General features: G+C 43.6%; 1 protein-coding gene across 4 annotated transcripts in view; it reads left to right on the top strand.

Moving 5' to 3' along the window:
• The window catches only part of KCNK2 (potassium two pore domain channel subfamily K member 2), a 132,776-nt gene that overhangs the window by 22,055 nt on the left and 96,109 nt on the right, over positions 1-14,612 (top strand). The window contains exon 1 of one of the 4 annotated variants that reach the window (XM_081186079.1): positions 12,110-12,230. The exons of 2 other annotated variants lie outside the window; for them this stretch is intronic. Coding sequence is in view for 1 of the 2 variants with exons in the window: in XM_081186078.1 (XP_081042204.1) it covers position 13,395 (1 nt within the window). In the remaining variant the exon portion in view is untranslated. Of the gene's footprint in view, positions 1-12,109; positions 12,231-12,885; positions 13,396-14,612 lie in introns of those variants that run through there. One more of the 4 variants, XM_081186078.1, reaches the window with a different exon arrangement.

Below are 14,612 nucleotides of genomic sequence, written 5' to 3'. Positions count from 1 at the left end.
CTAATCCATAGCAAAAAAGAAACACCAATTAATTCACACTTTTCTCTTAAAGCAGCAGCAAAGGAAGCAAAGTGGTGTGAGGGGGAGGTCAGTCACAGCTAGCTTTATTCAAAAAAATCTCCTGTGTAAACAAATAAATATTAAATAATCGCTTTTATTTCAGTAATATATATTTCATAGAACCATATAATCATGTTGAGGACAGAGGCCTTAAGGAGGAGCACAAGGCGCTTGCCAAAGTAAAGGCAATTTGCTAAGCACTGCCAATCTCTGGAACCAACTCAGGTGCCCCCTTTGTTGGGACTGAGACATGACTTACAGAGCAATATTTAATCCAAAGAAGGTTCAGTCATTTCATTCCGAACTCTCTGCCAACTACTGTATTGCTTCAAAGAGAATTGCATAATATTTGCACAAAAGGCACTGAATAATACCTGCATAGAGCACCACTCATCTCAATGAACTTACAGGTCTATAAAGATGTAGGCGGTCTTTTAGAAAACCTGTTCCTGAGTTGTTCAGGACTTCATATGTTAACAAGAAGACCTTGAACATAGAGTGGTAGGTGATCAGCAGCCAGTGTAGTTCCCTCATTGCATGTGGAATATGTGCACATCTAGGGGACAGGGGTGCCAACTTGAATAACATATTGTGGAGGGCCAGGTAAGCCCCAACCCATGTAATCGATCACACCCCATTTGAATGGGAATGCCCATCAACTTTGTGGGTGCCTGGCCCCTTAAAATATTTTACTGTGGAAGCTGAAGCCCTCACAGTCCCTAGACATTGGCTCCTATGCTAGGGGTTGTATGGGGTGTTAGGGTAAGGGTAGTGCTTCTTGAGAGCCAGTGTGGTGTAGTGGTTAAGAGCGATAGACTCGTAATCTGGTGAACCGGGTTCGCGTCTCTGCTCCTCCACATGCAGCTGCTGAGTGACCTTGGGCTAGTCACAGTTCTTTGAAGTATCTCAGCCTCACTCACCTCACAGGGTGTTTGTTGTGGGGGAGGAAGAGAAAGGAGAATGTTAGCCGCTTTGAGACTCCTTCAGGTAGTGATAAAGTGGGATATCAAATCCAAACTCTTCTTCTTCTTCTCCTGGGACACATCATGCTCCTTCTGGGGTAGTTTATCCACGCTTGGTCCATACCCTGCACTCAGCTCTCACCTGTGGCTCCTAGAAGCATGTGACAGCAGCCACACAGCTTCAACTTGCTGGCTAAACCAGGTGAGGGTAGCCAATGGGTCTCACACCCTTGGTAAGTTAGGGATGCGAAGACAGGCTCTGGTGGATTGAGCAGACGACACCAATAGTTGATCCAACGGTCAAGGAGATGGTTTCTGCACATGCTGTAGAGGGAACTGAGGGGCTGATGGGGCTCATCAGCCTGGGAAAGTAGCCCATCTAAAGCTCTGCTGCCTTGTGGTATATCTTCAGGAGAAGAAAAGGCTAAGGAGTAAACCCTATACAAATCCAGAGTGGAGTCCCTAGGGTGGTTGGATGGAACCTTGTATGTGTCCTTCTGGCAACACTTGCAGCCAAGCTGGTGGCAAACATACTGCTGTTTTCCTTTGAACCACATCAGCAAAGTTAGGGGGGGTGTGACTTGTCATCTGGGCAGTCCATGACCTCCATACACACTGTCCAGTCTTGCACCCCAGCAAAATGCAGCAAAAACAATGTGGGAGGCAGCAGTTACGAGTTTCTGAGTTACCAGTCTCTGGAGCCATAGCAGATGCTGTGATTCTCCAGCAGTTTGACTTTAGTCCTGGCAGCAAACTGCATTGTCTCTCGAGACAGATGGATGCTGACCACAACAACAAGGTGCACACAACAAAGCAATGATATCTGTGCATCATTGACGGTTATGTGATCATCTAAAGCAAATATCCCCACAAAATGTAATGCAAATGAGCAACTGCCGAGTAAGTAAAGGTTTCTTCCACTTTGGCAAAAATCGACCCAATCTAATTGAAAATGTGATAGAATTTGATGGAACTTAAAACTTTTCTGATTTCCCACTGGAAACTCCAATTGCATCATTGGACTAAACTTTTTTTTTTAACCATTATTTACTCTGAGACCCCTTAGTAGTTTTCCCCTGCTGTTTCTTTATTCTGCGTACAGAAGGTATCCAGCAGTGGGACAGGAAAAAATGTAATTTTTGGACAGCTACCATGCTGCCACCAAAACTCTGGAGAATGGGGGTGGGGACCCCCACAAAGCAGATTTTAGCCAAAGCAGATTTTGAAGGGGAAGACAGAATCACTAAAAGAAACCTTGCTTCCTTCCTCATTTCTCACTTGCTGCATTTTGATCATTTTTGCATCGGCTTCTTCGCTTTTTTCATGCGAGCATTCTACTGCTGCTTGTCTGTCTCTTTTGTGTTAATTTAATCAGCTTGTATTTTACCCAATCATTTCTTCTAATTTCAGTGTTCAGTGCCATCACTTAAGTAGCCAAAATGGTACTGTCTGTGCAAAGAGAGAGGTATCGGTAGGCTTGTGAATGCCCCAATGTTTTCAGAAGTACAGAAAATCTGGTGTGTGGGGGAGGAAGCCTAAGCAGTCCAGTGAGGGCTAAGTAGCCATGAAATGTTGGCGCATTGTTGGGGGAATTTGTTTCAGGGGTTAGTATTTCTTATTTCCACCTCTCCTGGCTTATAGACTCTGTCATCCACATTTTTTTAATTTTTATTTTTGCTACATCCATCTTCATACTCAAATGATCCTCAAATCTATTCAGTTCTGATATAATTTGATCACCAGTAATGACCTCGGGTTTAATAATAACATCAGCTTCTCCAGGCCTAGGCTCCATTTTTAATTAAAAGTACTTAGTTATATTACTCTTCATTTTTATTTTTAACATAAATAAGCACAGGAAGTCATGAAGGGAAGGAAAATACTGAAACATTTCCTACATCTTTAACATTTTCCATAATTCTTTTTTTTAAAGTTTTTTTATTGATTTTCATACATTAAACCAAACAAAAAAGACATACATAACACATTCACACTAAAAAGAATACATAAAAAATTAACATAGGACAACAACAGATTAACTACATTAACTACAAAACACATAACACTAACTGACTTCCCTTTGTCTCGGTATCGGAATGTGTTATAAAGTTTTTCTATCTGCAGTTTCTTCTCCTCAGACCATTCTTTGCATCACAAGTGTTATATCGCACCTACTGTAATTTTTAGATTTTTTTACCTCTGTTTCCATGTATGCCATAAATTTATTCCAATCATTATTAAACTTTGTGTCTTTTTGATTTCTTATTTTCTGTGTCATTTTTGCCAATTCTAAATAATCAAATAGTTTGGATTGCCACTCATTTATAGTTGGGATTTTTGGTGTCTTCCAATTCTGCGCTATTAGTGTTCTGGCAGCCACTGTCGCGTACTGAAAAAGTGTTTGATCTTCCTTTTTGATTTCCTCTCCAGTTATCCCCAGCAAAAAGGCTTCGGGTTTTTTTTTATAAAGGTATATTTTAAGATTTTTTTTAGTTCATTGTAAATGGATTCCCAGAATTTCTTGATAGGTTCACACAACCACCACATATGATAAAAATCACCCTCCTTGACCTTGCATTTCCAACATGATTTATCACCAATTTTATATATTTTATCCAGTTTTACAGGCGTTAAATACCACCTGTACATCATTTTATACATATTTTCCCTGAGTGTTGTGCATGCCGAAAATCTCATACCTTTATTCCATAGTGCCTGCCATTTATCAAACTCTATATTATACCCAAAGTCCATTGCCCATCTCACCATTACCTAACATTTTCCATAATTCAATGAATAATGATGATAAATCAATAAATTCTTCAGATAAACAGGCAATAATTAATGCAGAATCATAATGAGTGATGGTTGCATTAAATCGTTAATCAAATAGTCAGCTTGCCTCGCATTCTACCAATACCTGCCAATAGACCATCAGTAGCATCTAAATAGGCTGACATGAGTTCTATCCAATAGTGACTTAGAGAGGTTCTTCTCATACAAGATGAAGCATTCAGTTTCCAGAAATCCCATTTACCTGCTGCAGTCTTCTATGTTCTGGGTAGCCACTCAACTTTCCAGGAGGTGGCAAAGACTGCAGTTGTGGGGGGAGGGGGATAGTTGAAAATCAGATGACCTACGTGGTGCAAGCAGAAATGTTTTCCACTAGTACAAAACCACCATTAGGTACAACGCCATGATCTTTCATTTCAAGCTAATCCAAAATCAATCCATGTGATCTGCCAAACCAAGCCAATTAATCTTATCAGTCCATGATTACTTCTAAGTACTTCATCCAGGTGATAGCTATTAAGAGCTAGTAACGCGACATTGGCAAGAGCAGGAATCCCACAAGGAGACCTGCGAGTTGAGGAAAATATGCCTTGACAATATTAATGATGACAACAAATACACTGTGAATTCTGAAACAACTTCCCACTCTCTGTCCATGAATAAATAAGACAGTTACGAGAGCTGGAAAAAATTACAGCCCAATTAAGAGTGGCAACCAAGCAGTATGAAAATAGATGGGCACATGTGAAAATGTTTCCCCTATAAATTGGTGCGGCATTAGAGAACGATCACATAGATGCCTAACAAATAATTTGTCATGCTGTGATCAAGATATACAAGTGAGTGTGATAATTACTTTGATTGAGATTTTAGTTAATGATACCTAGGAGTCTCACTCCTCTTTTTAAAAACAAAAAACGTACACAAAAAACAAGCAATGTTTTCCTACAGAAAAACACCATGAATAAATACAAGTGTAAACACTTTTGACATTTATTTCTGGAAGAAAACATGGGGAAATTCTTTCTTTCTTTCAGCATAAGCAGTGATTGTGAACAGCTTCGCTTTAAATGTGTTTGACACCACAGCAACATTTCTCTCCCCCCCCCCCCGAAACACTGATAGATTACAGGTTGGATTCTAGCCTCACATATGTTTAGTGTGGTTACTTTTCATTATTACTATGTGCTTTAAATATTTATCTGTTTCTTATGTAAGTTGTCTTGAGACCCTGGACTACAAGGTGGTGCACACTAATACTAATACTAATACTAATACTAATACTAATACTAATACTAATACTAATACTAATACTAATACTAGATACTACTGCCCAGCCCTGCCAGTGTCACCCTATCAGGCCAGAGCTCCTTGTTTCATGGCTAGGGATGCAGACGCCAGTGAAAAATCTTGTTAACAAGGCATTCTGGGGATGGGATGAGCTGGTCCTGGAACTATTGACAGTGCCCAGCATCACTCTTAGATGGGGGTCCAGATGGTATTTCCTCACTTGATCCATGACACCCCTGGCTATTTTCTCTAGACCTGTGGCATACATTATCAGCCAATCCAGCAGCACCTTTTTGAAGATTACAAGTGCAAGCGACACTGAACTCTGTCTTGACACTAGCTGTACTTGTGGAAACAGGATTCAAACATTGTTCTGTATGCGTAACAAAATGTGGACATTATCTTCAGCCTTCCATTACTGAGGTATTTCAAATGCGTCCATGGGTGCTGAACAGTTTTCCAAGGTGCTCCACCATCATGCAACTGTGTTTCTTCTGTTTATAAACAACGTGGGTGCCATGTACTCTCTCCACAACTTTTAAACATTTTTCTTATGTTGTGCACTGATGACATCAGTTGCAAAGAATTTGCTAGGAAAACTAGAAAGATATATTGTAACCTCGGCCGTCACTTGATCCTGTCTATGTTTGTCTGCAGTGTGTTTTTTCAGTGTTTGAGCTTGTTTGCTTAATGAAGTTCTGAACCAATGTAGTGCTCAAACTTCAAACTGTTCAGAGGTCACCTCTAAATTGGAAGGGCAAGATGGTCACACACAATATTCCAGTGAGCATTACAACAAAAATATAAGAAGGCTTGATTCTGTGGAACAGACACTGCAAAAAAAAAAAAGGTCCCAAAGAAAATATGGCATGCAACATAGACCTTTTTTGTTGGGCATGAACAAGATGTTGTTCTTTCCCGGATTCAAGATGTCTCTTATTAAAACCATCACATTGAGTAATGTTTCAGCTGAGAAAGCAGCAAGAGTGTCCAATGTTGCAATGAGGCATAAACTTAGAAATAACCAAAAAATAACACGATATAAACAAGAAATGACCTTTTAATACCAAACATTTCTCAGTGGCAAGCAATTATGGTCACTCAAACTTTTTATTACACATTACCTTGCACTTGCTAACTAGACTTGTTTACCTATTATTAAATAGTTTTGTGTGCCAGTATTGCAGTACAGGACTGTAATACAGGTTGATTTTTAGATGCATTGAATAGTTGCTTATTATATGCCTGTATAATGTACAAAGGCTTATGGATGAGAATAAGGAGAAAGGCAAGTTTAAAGTCCATCACAAAATTTACTGCAAAGTACAAACGTGTTAGGACAGAATGGTACCATAAGAATGTTGTAGATGATATAAGAACAGTGGCATAGAAATCTTTTAACAAACATAAAGCAAATGGTTTAGGCTGCAATCCTGTACACCTGGGATAAAGTTTTATTGAACTTAACTGGATTTACTTCTGAATAAACTTGCATATCATTGCACAGAAGATGTCATCAAATATGACTTTTCATTGATGTTGCCACACTTTTACTCTGGTGCCACAATCAGACAAGTCAGCACAAATTTTAGGACTGGATTTTAGCTATGGGTTTAGGTCTGTGTTTTAGATATGGCTTCAGAAAACAAAATACCTGTGTCTTATATTTCCAGCACACTGTGGAGCAAAATGCATGACCACTTTTTTCCTTCACTCATGAATCCTGAATCTTTGCTAGCAGTCTTCTTCAGGCTTACGTAGCCAGTAAATTATTGAAGCTGCAGGGAATATGGGGTATCTCTCTCTCACTAGAATTATGAAGTTGGAGAAGGTTCTAGCTAGCTCCTATATTTTTAACAACTATGACAAAAATTGGTTGGGTACGTTGGGGCTGCAGCTATTACTGCTGCAAGTACTCGTTTGTGCTTGTTAGGCTACAGCAGAGAAAATGAAGTAAAAACAAACAAATATAGTCTTTATACCATATAGAGCAGATCCTAAGTTTGGAGGTTGAGCTTCAGATCTCTGCTGATTGATGGGCTCACCCTAGACTTGTTGTCATTTTATAGCAAAAATAGTCTCACTTTTGTAAAGTTGCAAACATTCCCTCAGTTGTATACCACCTTTTGAAGACTATGCCACAAAATGTCAGATATACAGTATGGACAGTATCCAACTATATAATTATGATAGTGCAACAACATTTAGCTCCTTTCCCTGTGCTCCACTAAATCTCTTCTGCAGGGTTGGAGGAATCCTCACAACAGATTTAGGAGGCACACAAGGAGAGTACAGAGTAGGCAAGTTACATTGTACAACTAAAAATACTGTAGTTGACTAATGTAACTTGTTAGTTATGTATTTATTTGCTATATTTATATACTGCCCATGCAGAATTAGCTCTGCGCAATTTACAAAATTGCTACAAGTATACCTAATACAAGTATAAAACAGACCAGACTCTAAACAATAGAAATGATTATTAAAAATGCAACAAGCAAAAACCATATAAATTTAAAACCAATGTAAAACTAGCAGGGGACAATTTGGTGCAGAATCCAAAAGCACCAGGCAAATACTTTAAGTAAATAATCATTTTAAACTTTGGAAGTGCTGCAGAAACGATTGAAATCAATACTGTAGGGTATGACAGTGATAAATATGATTAAGAGAAAGGGTTAATTGCTTCTATCAGTAGGATGCTAATGTGATAAAGGCAAAAGCACCTTTTGTTTACTGCTAATCTTTAAAGTTATTTTCCATGAGTAGCAACTAAATAATGAAGGCTGCTACAAGGATCTCATTCTGCTGTCATAATTCTCAGTTATCTGAGGATGGTGGCCCTTTCTTCTGAAATGTTTCATTAGCCATATAGATTGACAGAGGACCCATAGTGTAATATGAAGGCAAATGAAGTCAGGATCAGCCCAGGATACCCGTGAAGATAAAACGAGGTCACCACCTTGCTAAAGCTAAGCGAGTCTGGGACTGGTCAGTGTCTGGATGGGTTTCCACCTGAAAACCATATGCACACTGATTTACTTTCCATGGTGAAAGAAAGGCAAGGATTTTAATGAAAAAAAACAAAAAACTGTAAATGCATGTGTTCCATGGAACACAAGCGACAGCATAAGTCCTATGAAACAGGAAATGCTAAAAACAATAAGGCGAGGCTGTTCTACTTAATGCGTCTTACAGACAACCCTTAGATAAAATGCCTTATGCTGCTTTTTCCATACAACTGTAGAAGGAACTGTAGGAAGAGAATCTTTTCCCTCATGGGAGGAACAGGCAGTGTTTATACAGGGCCATTGGTAACAAACTTTTCAGGGGGAAAAGGAGCATGATATTTTATGTACAGGTTTTTTTCCAGGCTCTAGCGGAAGAGAATTAGGTCATGTAAATATGTAGTGATGCCCTTTCTATCTGGAGGCTCCACTACAAATTGTGGAGCTTTACAGATCCTTCCAATAGTAAGTAGTATTCGGGCCAAAGCCTACATCCGAGTTATGGCTACACTCCTAAAACAACTTACTCTAGAGTATTTGCTCTAAGGTATGTTATTGGAAGAGAATGTTCTAAGGTATGTTATTGGAAGATAGATGCCTAAATGCACTTATTTTATTTATACTTGTTTCTCTGCATCACAGAGATCAGTCTGCTTGAGAAAAGTGGGGTGTGAAGCTGGCCCTTAAGAATTCACCCCATTGATCTAAATAGATTTAAGAATAAAAGCTTCAATGCACAATTGAATAAATACCTTATGTGTGTACAGCACAGATCGTGGTGCAGCCTTTACAACATATTTAATAATACACATTCAAAAAATTGGCTTGAAAGTTGAAAGCCTTGTTTACTGGGATTAAGAGAGCCAGTGTGGTGTAGTGGTTAAGAGCAGTAGATTCATAATCTGGGGAACCGGGTTCGCATCTCCGCTCCTCCACATGCAGCTGCTGGGTGACCTTGGGCTAGTCACGCTTCTCTGAAGTCTCTCAGCCCCACTGACCTCACAGAGTGTTTGTTGTGGGGGAGGAAGGGAAAGGAAAATGTTAGCCGCTTTGAGACTCCCTCGGGCAGTGCTAAAGCGGGATATCAAATCCAATCCAAGCTCTTAAGACTAAGCACATGATGTATAACAATATGCTTCCCCCTCATTTGTAACCCACACTCTCAGTACACTTCCATATGGCAGCTTTTGGTGCTGATGGTTTGGGCTATGGTGCATACAGTAATTTGATGGAACACCACCTCTCCTATGCCATGAGTGGAGAACCTTCAGCCCACAGGCCTAATTAGGTTCACCAGCCCTCCCCATTTGGCTCACAAAGCCATTTTAGGCAAGCCACACCCATCTGCCCTTCACCCGACATCACATGCCATCGAGTAAGGAGCATGTAAGGTAGAGCTTGGGCAAAAAGGGCTTTGCAGGCACCACTGATCAGGTTTGGAAACACTGCACAATGTGCTTTGCAAGTGCTGGGCTTAGTGCCTTTCAGTTTTAGGAGGAGTTTCCCGTTATTCAGAGACCTCTAACAACTACAAAAGCTGGTTATGGGTTAAAGAGAGCTTCTTTGAAGGCACACTTCTGCATGGCTCAAAGAGGATTGCTCAAACAGATGATCAGTGATTACAGTGACCTCCTTGGAACTTTGACACCTGTCAGTTACCTGGCCTCATTATGACATTAGGTGATTGATGGGTGGGTGCTCCTGCCTACCTACCAAAATTGGCCCATGGGTGTGTGTGCGATAAGACTCTGACCTGCCATCTGAATCAATTTCCTCATTCGTGTCCCATATTCTAAGGCCATCAAACTGATGCCTTCCTCTAAATATCACTTCTGTTGGAGATGAGGCTTGCAATTAAGGCAGGAATGGCAAATCAGCTAATGGGTGATGCCTACCAACCCGCTTCCAGCTGTGTCATATTTTCTCCTGCCCCATATCATACAGATAATGTCACATATGATTTCAGGTGTAGGACAGGAAAGCATAGCTTGGCCCAAATGGGCTGGAGGTACCCAAATACAGGTTTTCTGGAAGTGGTGTCCTAGCTATGAAATGCCATCTCTGGGGAAGTATGCCCTATGGTCCTTTATGTACTAGGCAAAAAAATTCATCCAGGCATGTAAAAGCTTTTTAAAAAATAGTTTATTCCCTGAGTATTAATTGTGCCTTTATATGCTGTTTGTTTTATTTGTTTTATTTGTTTTACTTATTGTTACTTTTATTTTTTTGTAAACTGCCTTGAAATAATTGCTAAAAGTAGCTTAGAAGTGCTTTCAGTAAATAAAAAAGGGAAAGCCTGTACCTGCAATTGACCTTTATGGAGCTAAGCTATATGATTAGTCATGCAGAAGTAAGTACCGTATTTTTCGCTCTATAACACGCACCCGACCATAACACACACGTAGTTTTTAGAGGAGGAAAATCCATAGGCATGCCACCCAGTGGCGTAGCGTGGGGGGTGCAGGGGGGCCGGCCGCACCGGGCGCAACATCTGGGGGTTAGGGTTAGGGGGCGCAAATCCACGGGTTAGGGGGCGCAAATCCACGGGTTAGGGGGCGCAAATTACTTGCCTTGCCCCGGGTGCTGACAACCCATGCCACGCCACTGATGCCACCCGTAGGCATTTCCTCCATAACACGCACAGACATTTCCCCTTACTTTCTAGGAGGAAAAAAGTGAGTGTTATGGTGCAAAAAATACGGTAACCTGTGACATGCCAGATGTTGCAGCCCCTGCTATTAGCCATGATTTGGAGTCCAACAACATCTGGAGAGCCACAGGCTGTCCTCTTGTTAACTGCATGACTTCAGGTAGGGGTATTTCATTCCCTATAGCAGGGTTTCCCAAATTTGGGTCTCCAGCTAGTTTTGGACTACAATTCCCATCATCCCTGACAACTGGTCCTGCTAGCTAGGGATGATGGAGACCCAAGTTTGGGAACCCTGCCCTATAATATCCTACAATGTAGAAAACAAAAATGTAAGAGAGAACAGCTCTAAGGCTGGTCTCCTCCCTGACTCACAACTTTTATATGCACTCGTTTTCAACGAGGAAGCATAAGCAATATAAGTCCTAACAAGAGTTGCACCAAATAATTCTGTTGATAAATTAGCTAAGCTCTTGGCTGGAGAGGCTGGCAGGGACTGTGGAAGCAACTTGCCAAAGACCAGTTTCCAGAGGGTTAAGTGTAATGAAACTGCACACCTGATCCCTTAAATGAGAGCGACCTGGGCAAACCTTTAGTTAGGCCAATTTCACCTGTGTTGTTTGAACTGGCTTTTCTGCATCTGCAAACTCAATTGGCTTACAAGGTGCATCTGAATTAAAGCCATCTCTCTTTTGCTTTCTATCCAACGCTTGGCAAACCCTCGCATGTGTGCTTGTACAAGCAGCATGTGAGAGAGGTTCAAAGGCATTTTAAGTTTTAATGAAAGGTCCCAAGAAGGCTGTCCCCAGTTCACAACAACTTATTAATGTTTATATGTATGGTCCTGACTGAGACTCTGGGCTCATCTGCACTAATTTTCCTTCGTACTTTCCAGGTACTGGGCTGTGTTCTTCTAGTATGTGCCACTTCCATCCTTCCTTTTGCCCCCCTTCTTTCCCTGCAGAAACCCTCTTTAACGCTCTCCGCAGTCTGCGGAAAAACCCGAATTGCTGTTTGTTCTGATTGAGCATTAGGGAGCGGGTTTTCTTGGGGTAAGTGGTGGGTCAGAAAAAGCACAGACCTGTGCCTAGAAAACGCAGGGCAAAAGGTAAATGTGGATGACTCAGGCCAGATGTCCAAGAGAAGGGGTCATCAAAGGGTCAGGGCAAAGGAATGTGTTTGTATGTTTCTTCCCATTTAACAAGTGCTGCTTCCTCTTTACCTTAGGACTTCCCTCCCTAGCATTGGCTGGCATCTATCACCAGTAATAGTTAATGATATATAACCAAAATGGTTGGTTATATATAGGCGGAGCCAGAACCAATGACGGGCAGAACCAGAGCCAAGGCGAGGCAGAGATAACTAATTATAGTTTTGTCCCCATCAACCCTGCTGAGTTTTACGAAGGACAGCACGGAGACTGAGGCGGAGGAGGAGGAAGATGGACTGGCTGTATAAGAAAGAGAGCAGGTAGAAGCTGTTGCGGGTCGACGGGTGCTGGCAGGGCTCCTGTGGCTGTTGCCCCCCGAGGAGACCAAAGGCTTCAGTTTCCACACACAACTGGCGTTTGGCGGGAAAAGGGCCGATTGGCGAGTATCGGCCGGCCCGTCGTGCCACGGGCGCGCGCGCGCATCGAGGTGGGCGGGGAAGAAGGGCTGTCAGTCATACACATCTGGCAGGAGAGTCGCCTCGAAGAGCCCACCCTAGCAGGAAAGCTTGCCCGCAGAGAGGGGTCAGGGCCGTAGGTCATGCCTGAGCATCATTTGCCTTTAATGTTATAATTGTATATACAATATATAGGGCTGCCTGTAGCCTCCTCCATTCGCAGAGATATGTAGGAAGGGCAGTTGTGGAGGCGCCCAGCCGGCAGAGTCGCCTCTTCGAAGCGAGAGGGGTAGGGGGCGGGCGAAGGTGCTCGCCCCTCACAAACACCTCAGCAGTTCCACAAAAACTGAACCCCGGGAACTGCGGAAAGGGCTCCGTGGACAGCGCGCCAGAAGACTCCCCCGTCGCTTCCTTTTCGGAGTGCGGAGACCCCTTGACGTCCAAAAAGGCGCGAGCCGCGCGCTCGGGAAGGTTGGGAGGACGGAGGTGGCCGGGAAAGGTGGGTGGGGAGAGGAGGAGAGCAGCGAGCGGAGGGAGTTTCCACACACACACACACGGAATCATACACACCTTGAGTGGAGCCAGTCGCTTTGCACAGGCACCCAGACACCGCAGGAGACGCACGCACGAGGCGCCTCACACACGCGCATACACACACACACACAGGCGCGCGCAGGCAGCTCACACCCCGGCGAGAGGGCGCGCGTGGAATCCGAGCTGAGCAGCTTTCTCTTTTTCTTTCTTTCCTTTCCTTTTTTTGTATGCCTCCCTGCGTGTGCGTGCGCGCGTGTGCCTGCCCGCCCGCCTGCCTCTCTCCCCCCTTCTCCCTCTCTTTCTATCTCTGTGGTGCCTCTTCCGACCCACGCGCTGCTCCTCTCTCTTTCTTTTCTCTCCCCCCCTTCCCCTCCTCTTTCCTCTCCCACCCCGACCCCCTCGCCACCTCTCTCAGCTCTCAAACTCTGCCTCCCCGAGCCCTGAAAAAATGCCTGGCCGTGAAGCGAGGAGAGGGCACCGGGTCTGTAAATAAGAAGTGAGTACTCGTTACAATGGCGCGTCTCGCTGGCTCGGAGAGAAGGAAAGAAAGAGAGAGAGATATATATGCCTGGGAAGACAAAAAAAGAAAAAGGCTGCATGCTCCTTTGCTTTTGCCGATGCATCTTCGCTCTAGGGCAGGGGGGGGGGACTCCCCCCTCCCCACAAAAGAGCCCCACCCCACCCATTTGCAGGAGAGCCCGTTTTGCCCATGCCCACCCACCTGCCTCGCTGTCTTCCTCTGCCTCCATCCCTCCCTCGCCTCCCCCCCCCCCAGCTCTCCATCCTTCTTGCACGAGCTTTCCTTGCTGCATGCAACACCTTGGCTCCTAGGCGCTTCCTTGCACTTGATCTTTGTTCAAGGGGTGTGTGTTGCTTCGACTGGGGACATATGGAAAAGGGAAGGTGGGGGGATGAAGCCGAAGGTCCGGGAGGTCCATAAAACCCCTCCCGCATCCAGCCCGCTCCCTGCTATCCTTGTGGGCATGGGAAGACGCGCCGTTTGCAAACCATTTCAAGAGCATCTTTTCTCTTTATTTTTAAAGGGGAGAGGAGGAAAATGGGTTGCTTCCCTTTAAAAAAAAAAAAAGAGTGGGGGGAGGGGGAGGCATGGGGATGTAATTTATCTCTCGGGATGCTTTTCAGAGTGAAGGTTCCTTATTTACCCTGGGAGCGAGCGGGGTGGTGGTGTTGAATCTTGGCAAGGTGGATGAGCTTCATAAGGGCTAAGCAGGTGGATGGGGATGGATGAGCAGTGAAGGATTGATGGGGAAGGGGGATGCTGAGAGTGGGGATGTCTGCTATATATGCGATCAGCGTTAAGAAGAAGACGCTTTAAGCTCCCATCCCTCCCACCCACCCCTGCTTTGTTAGCTTAGCTGCATACAGCTTCCTAAAGGGGAGTGGATCAAGGGAACTTAGGGACTGCACTTCCCTAGGGGGCCAGGATTTCCTTTGGAGTATGGGCGTGAGTTGCATCTGGGCAGAAGGTGGGAGGCACATAAAAAAAAATAACAATAAGAGAACAGAATGTCCTGGTGAATAACAGGAGGGCTGTTGCAACAAACCTGGATTGCCACCATTTTGGGGTGGGAGAAAGCGATGAAGCAGGGTGACAACACGTTGAGGGGGAAGAAAGATCAAAGTGATAGTGCCAGCATTGAGCAGTGGTGGGATGGGGATTGCCCCACGGATTGTCCTAATTTCCCTGCCCAT

The sequence above is a fragment of the Podarcis bocagei genome (assembly GCF_964188305.1).
Source record: "Podarcis bocagei genome assembly, chromosome: 3".
NCBI classification, from domain to species: Eukaryota; Metazoa; Chordata; class Lepidosauria; order Squamata; family Lacertidae; genus Podarcis; species Podarcis bocagei.
Note: the sequence above shows the minus strand (reverse complement) of the source record. Positions and strands in the feature narration are given on the sequence as shown.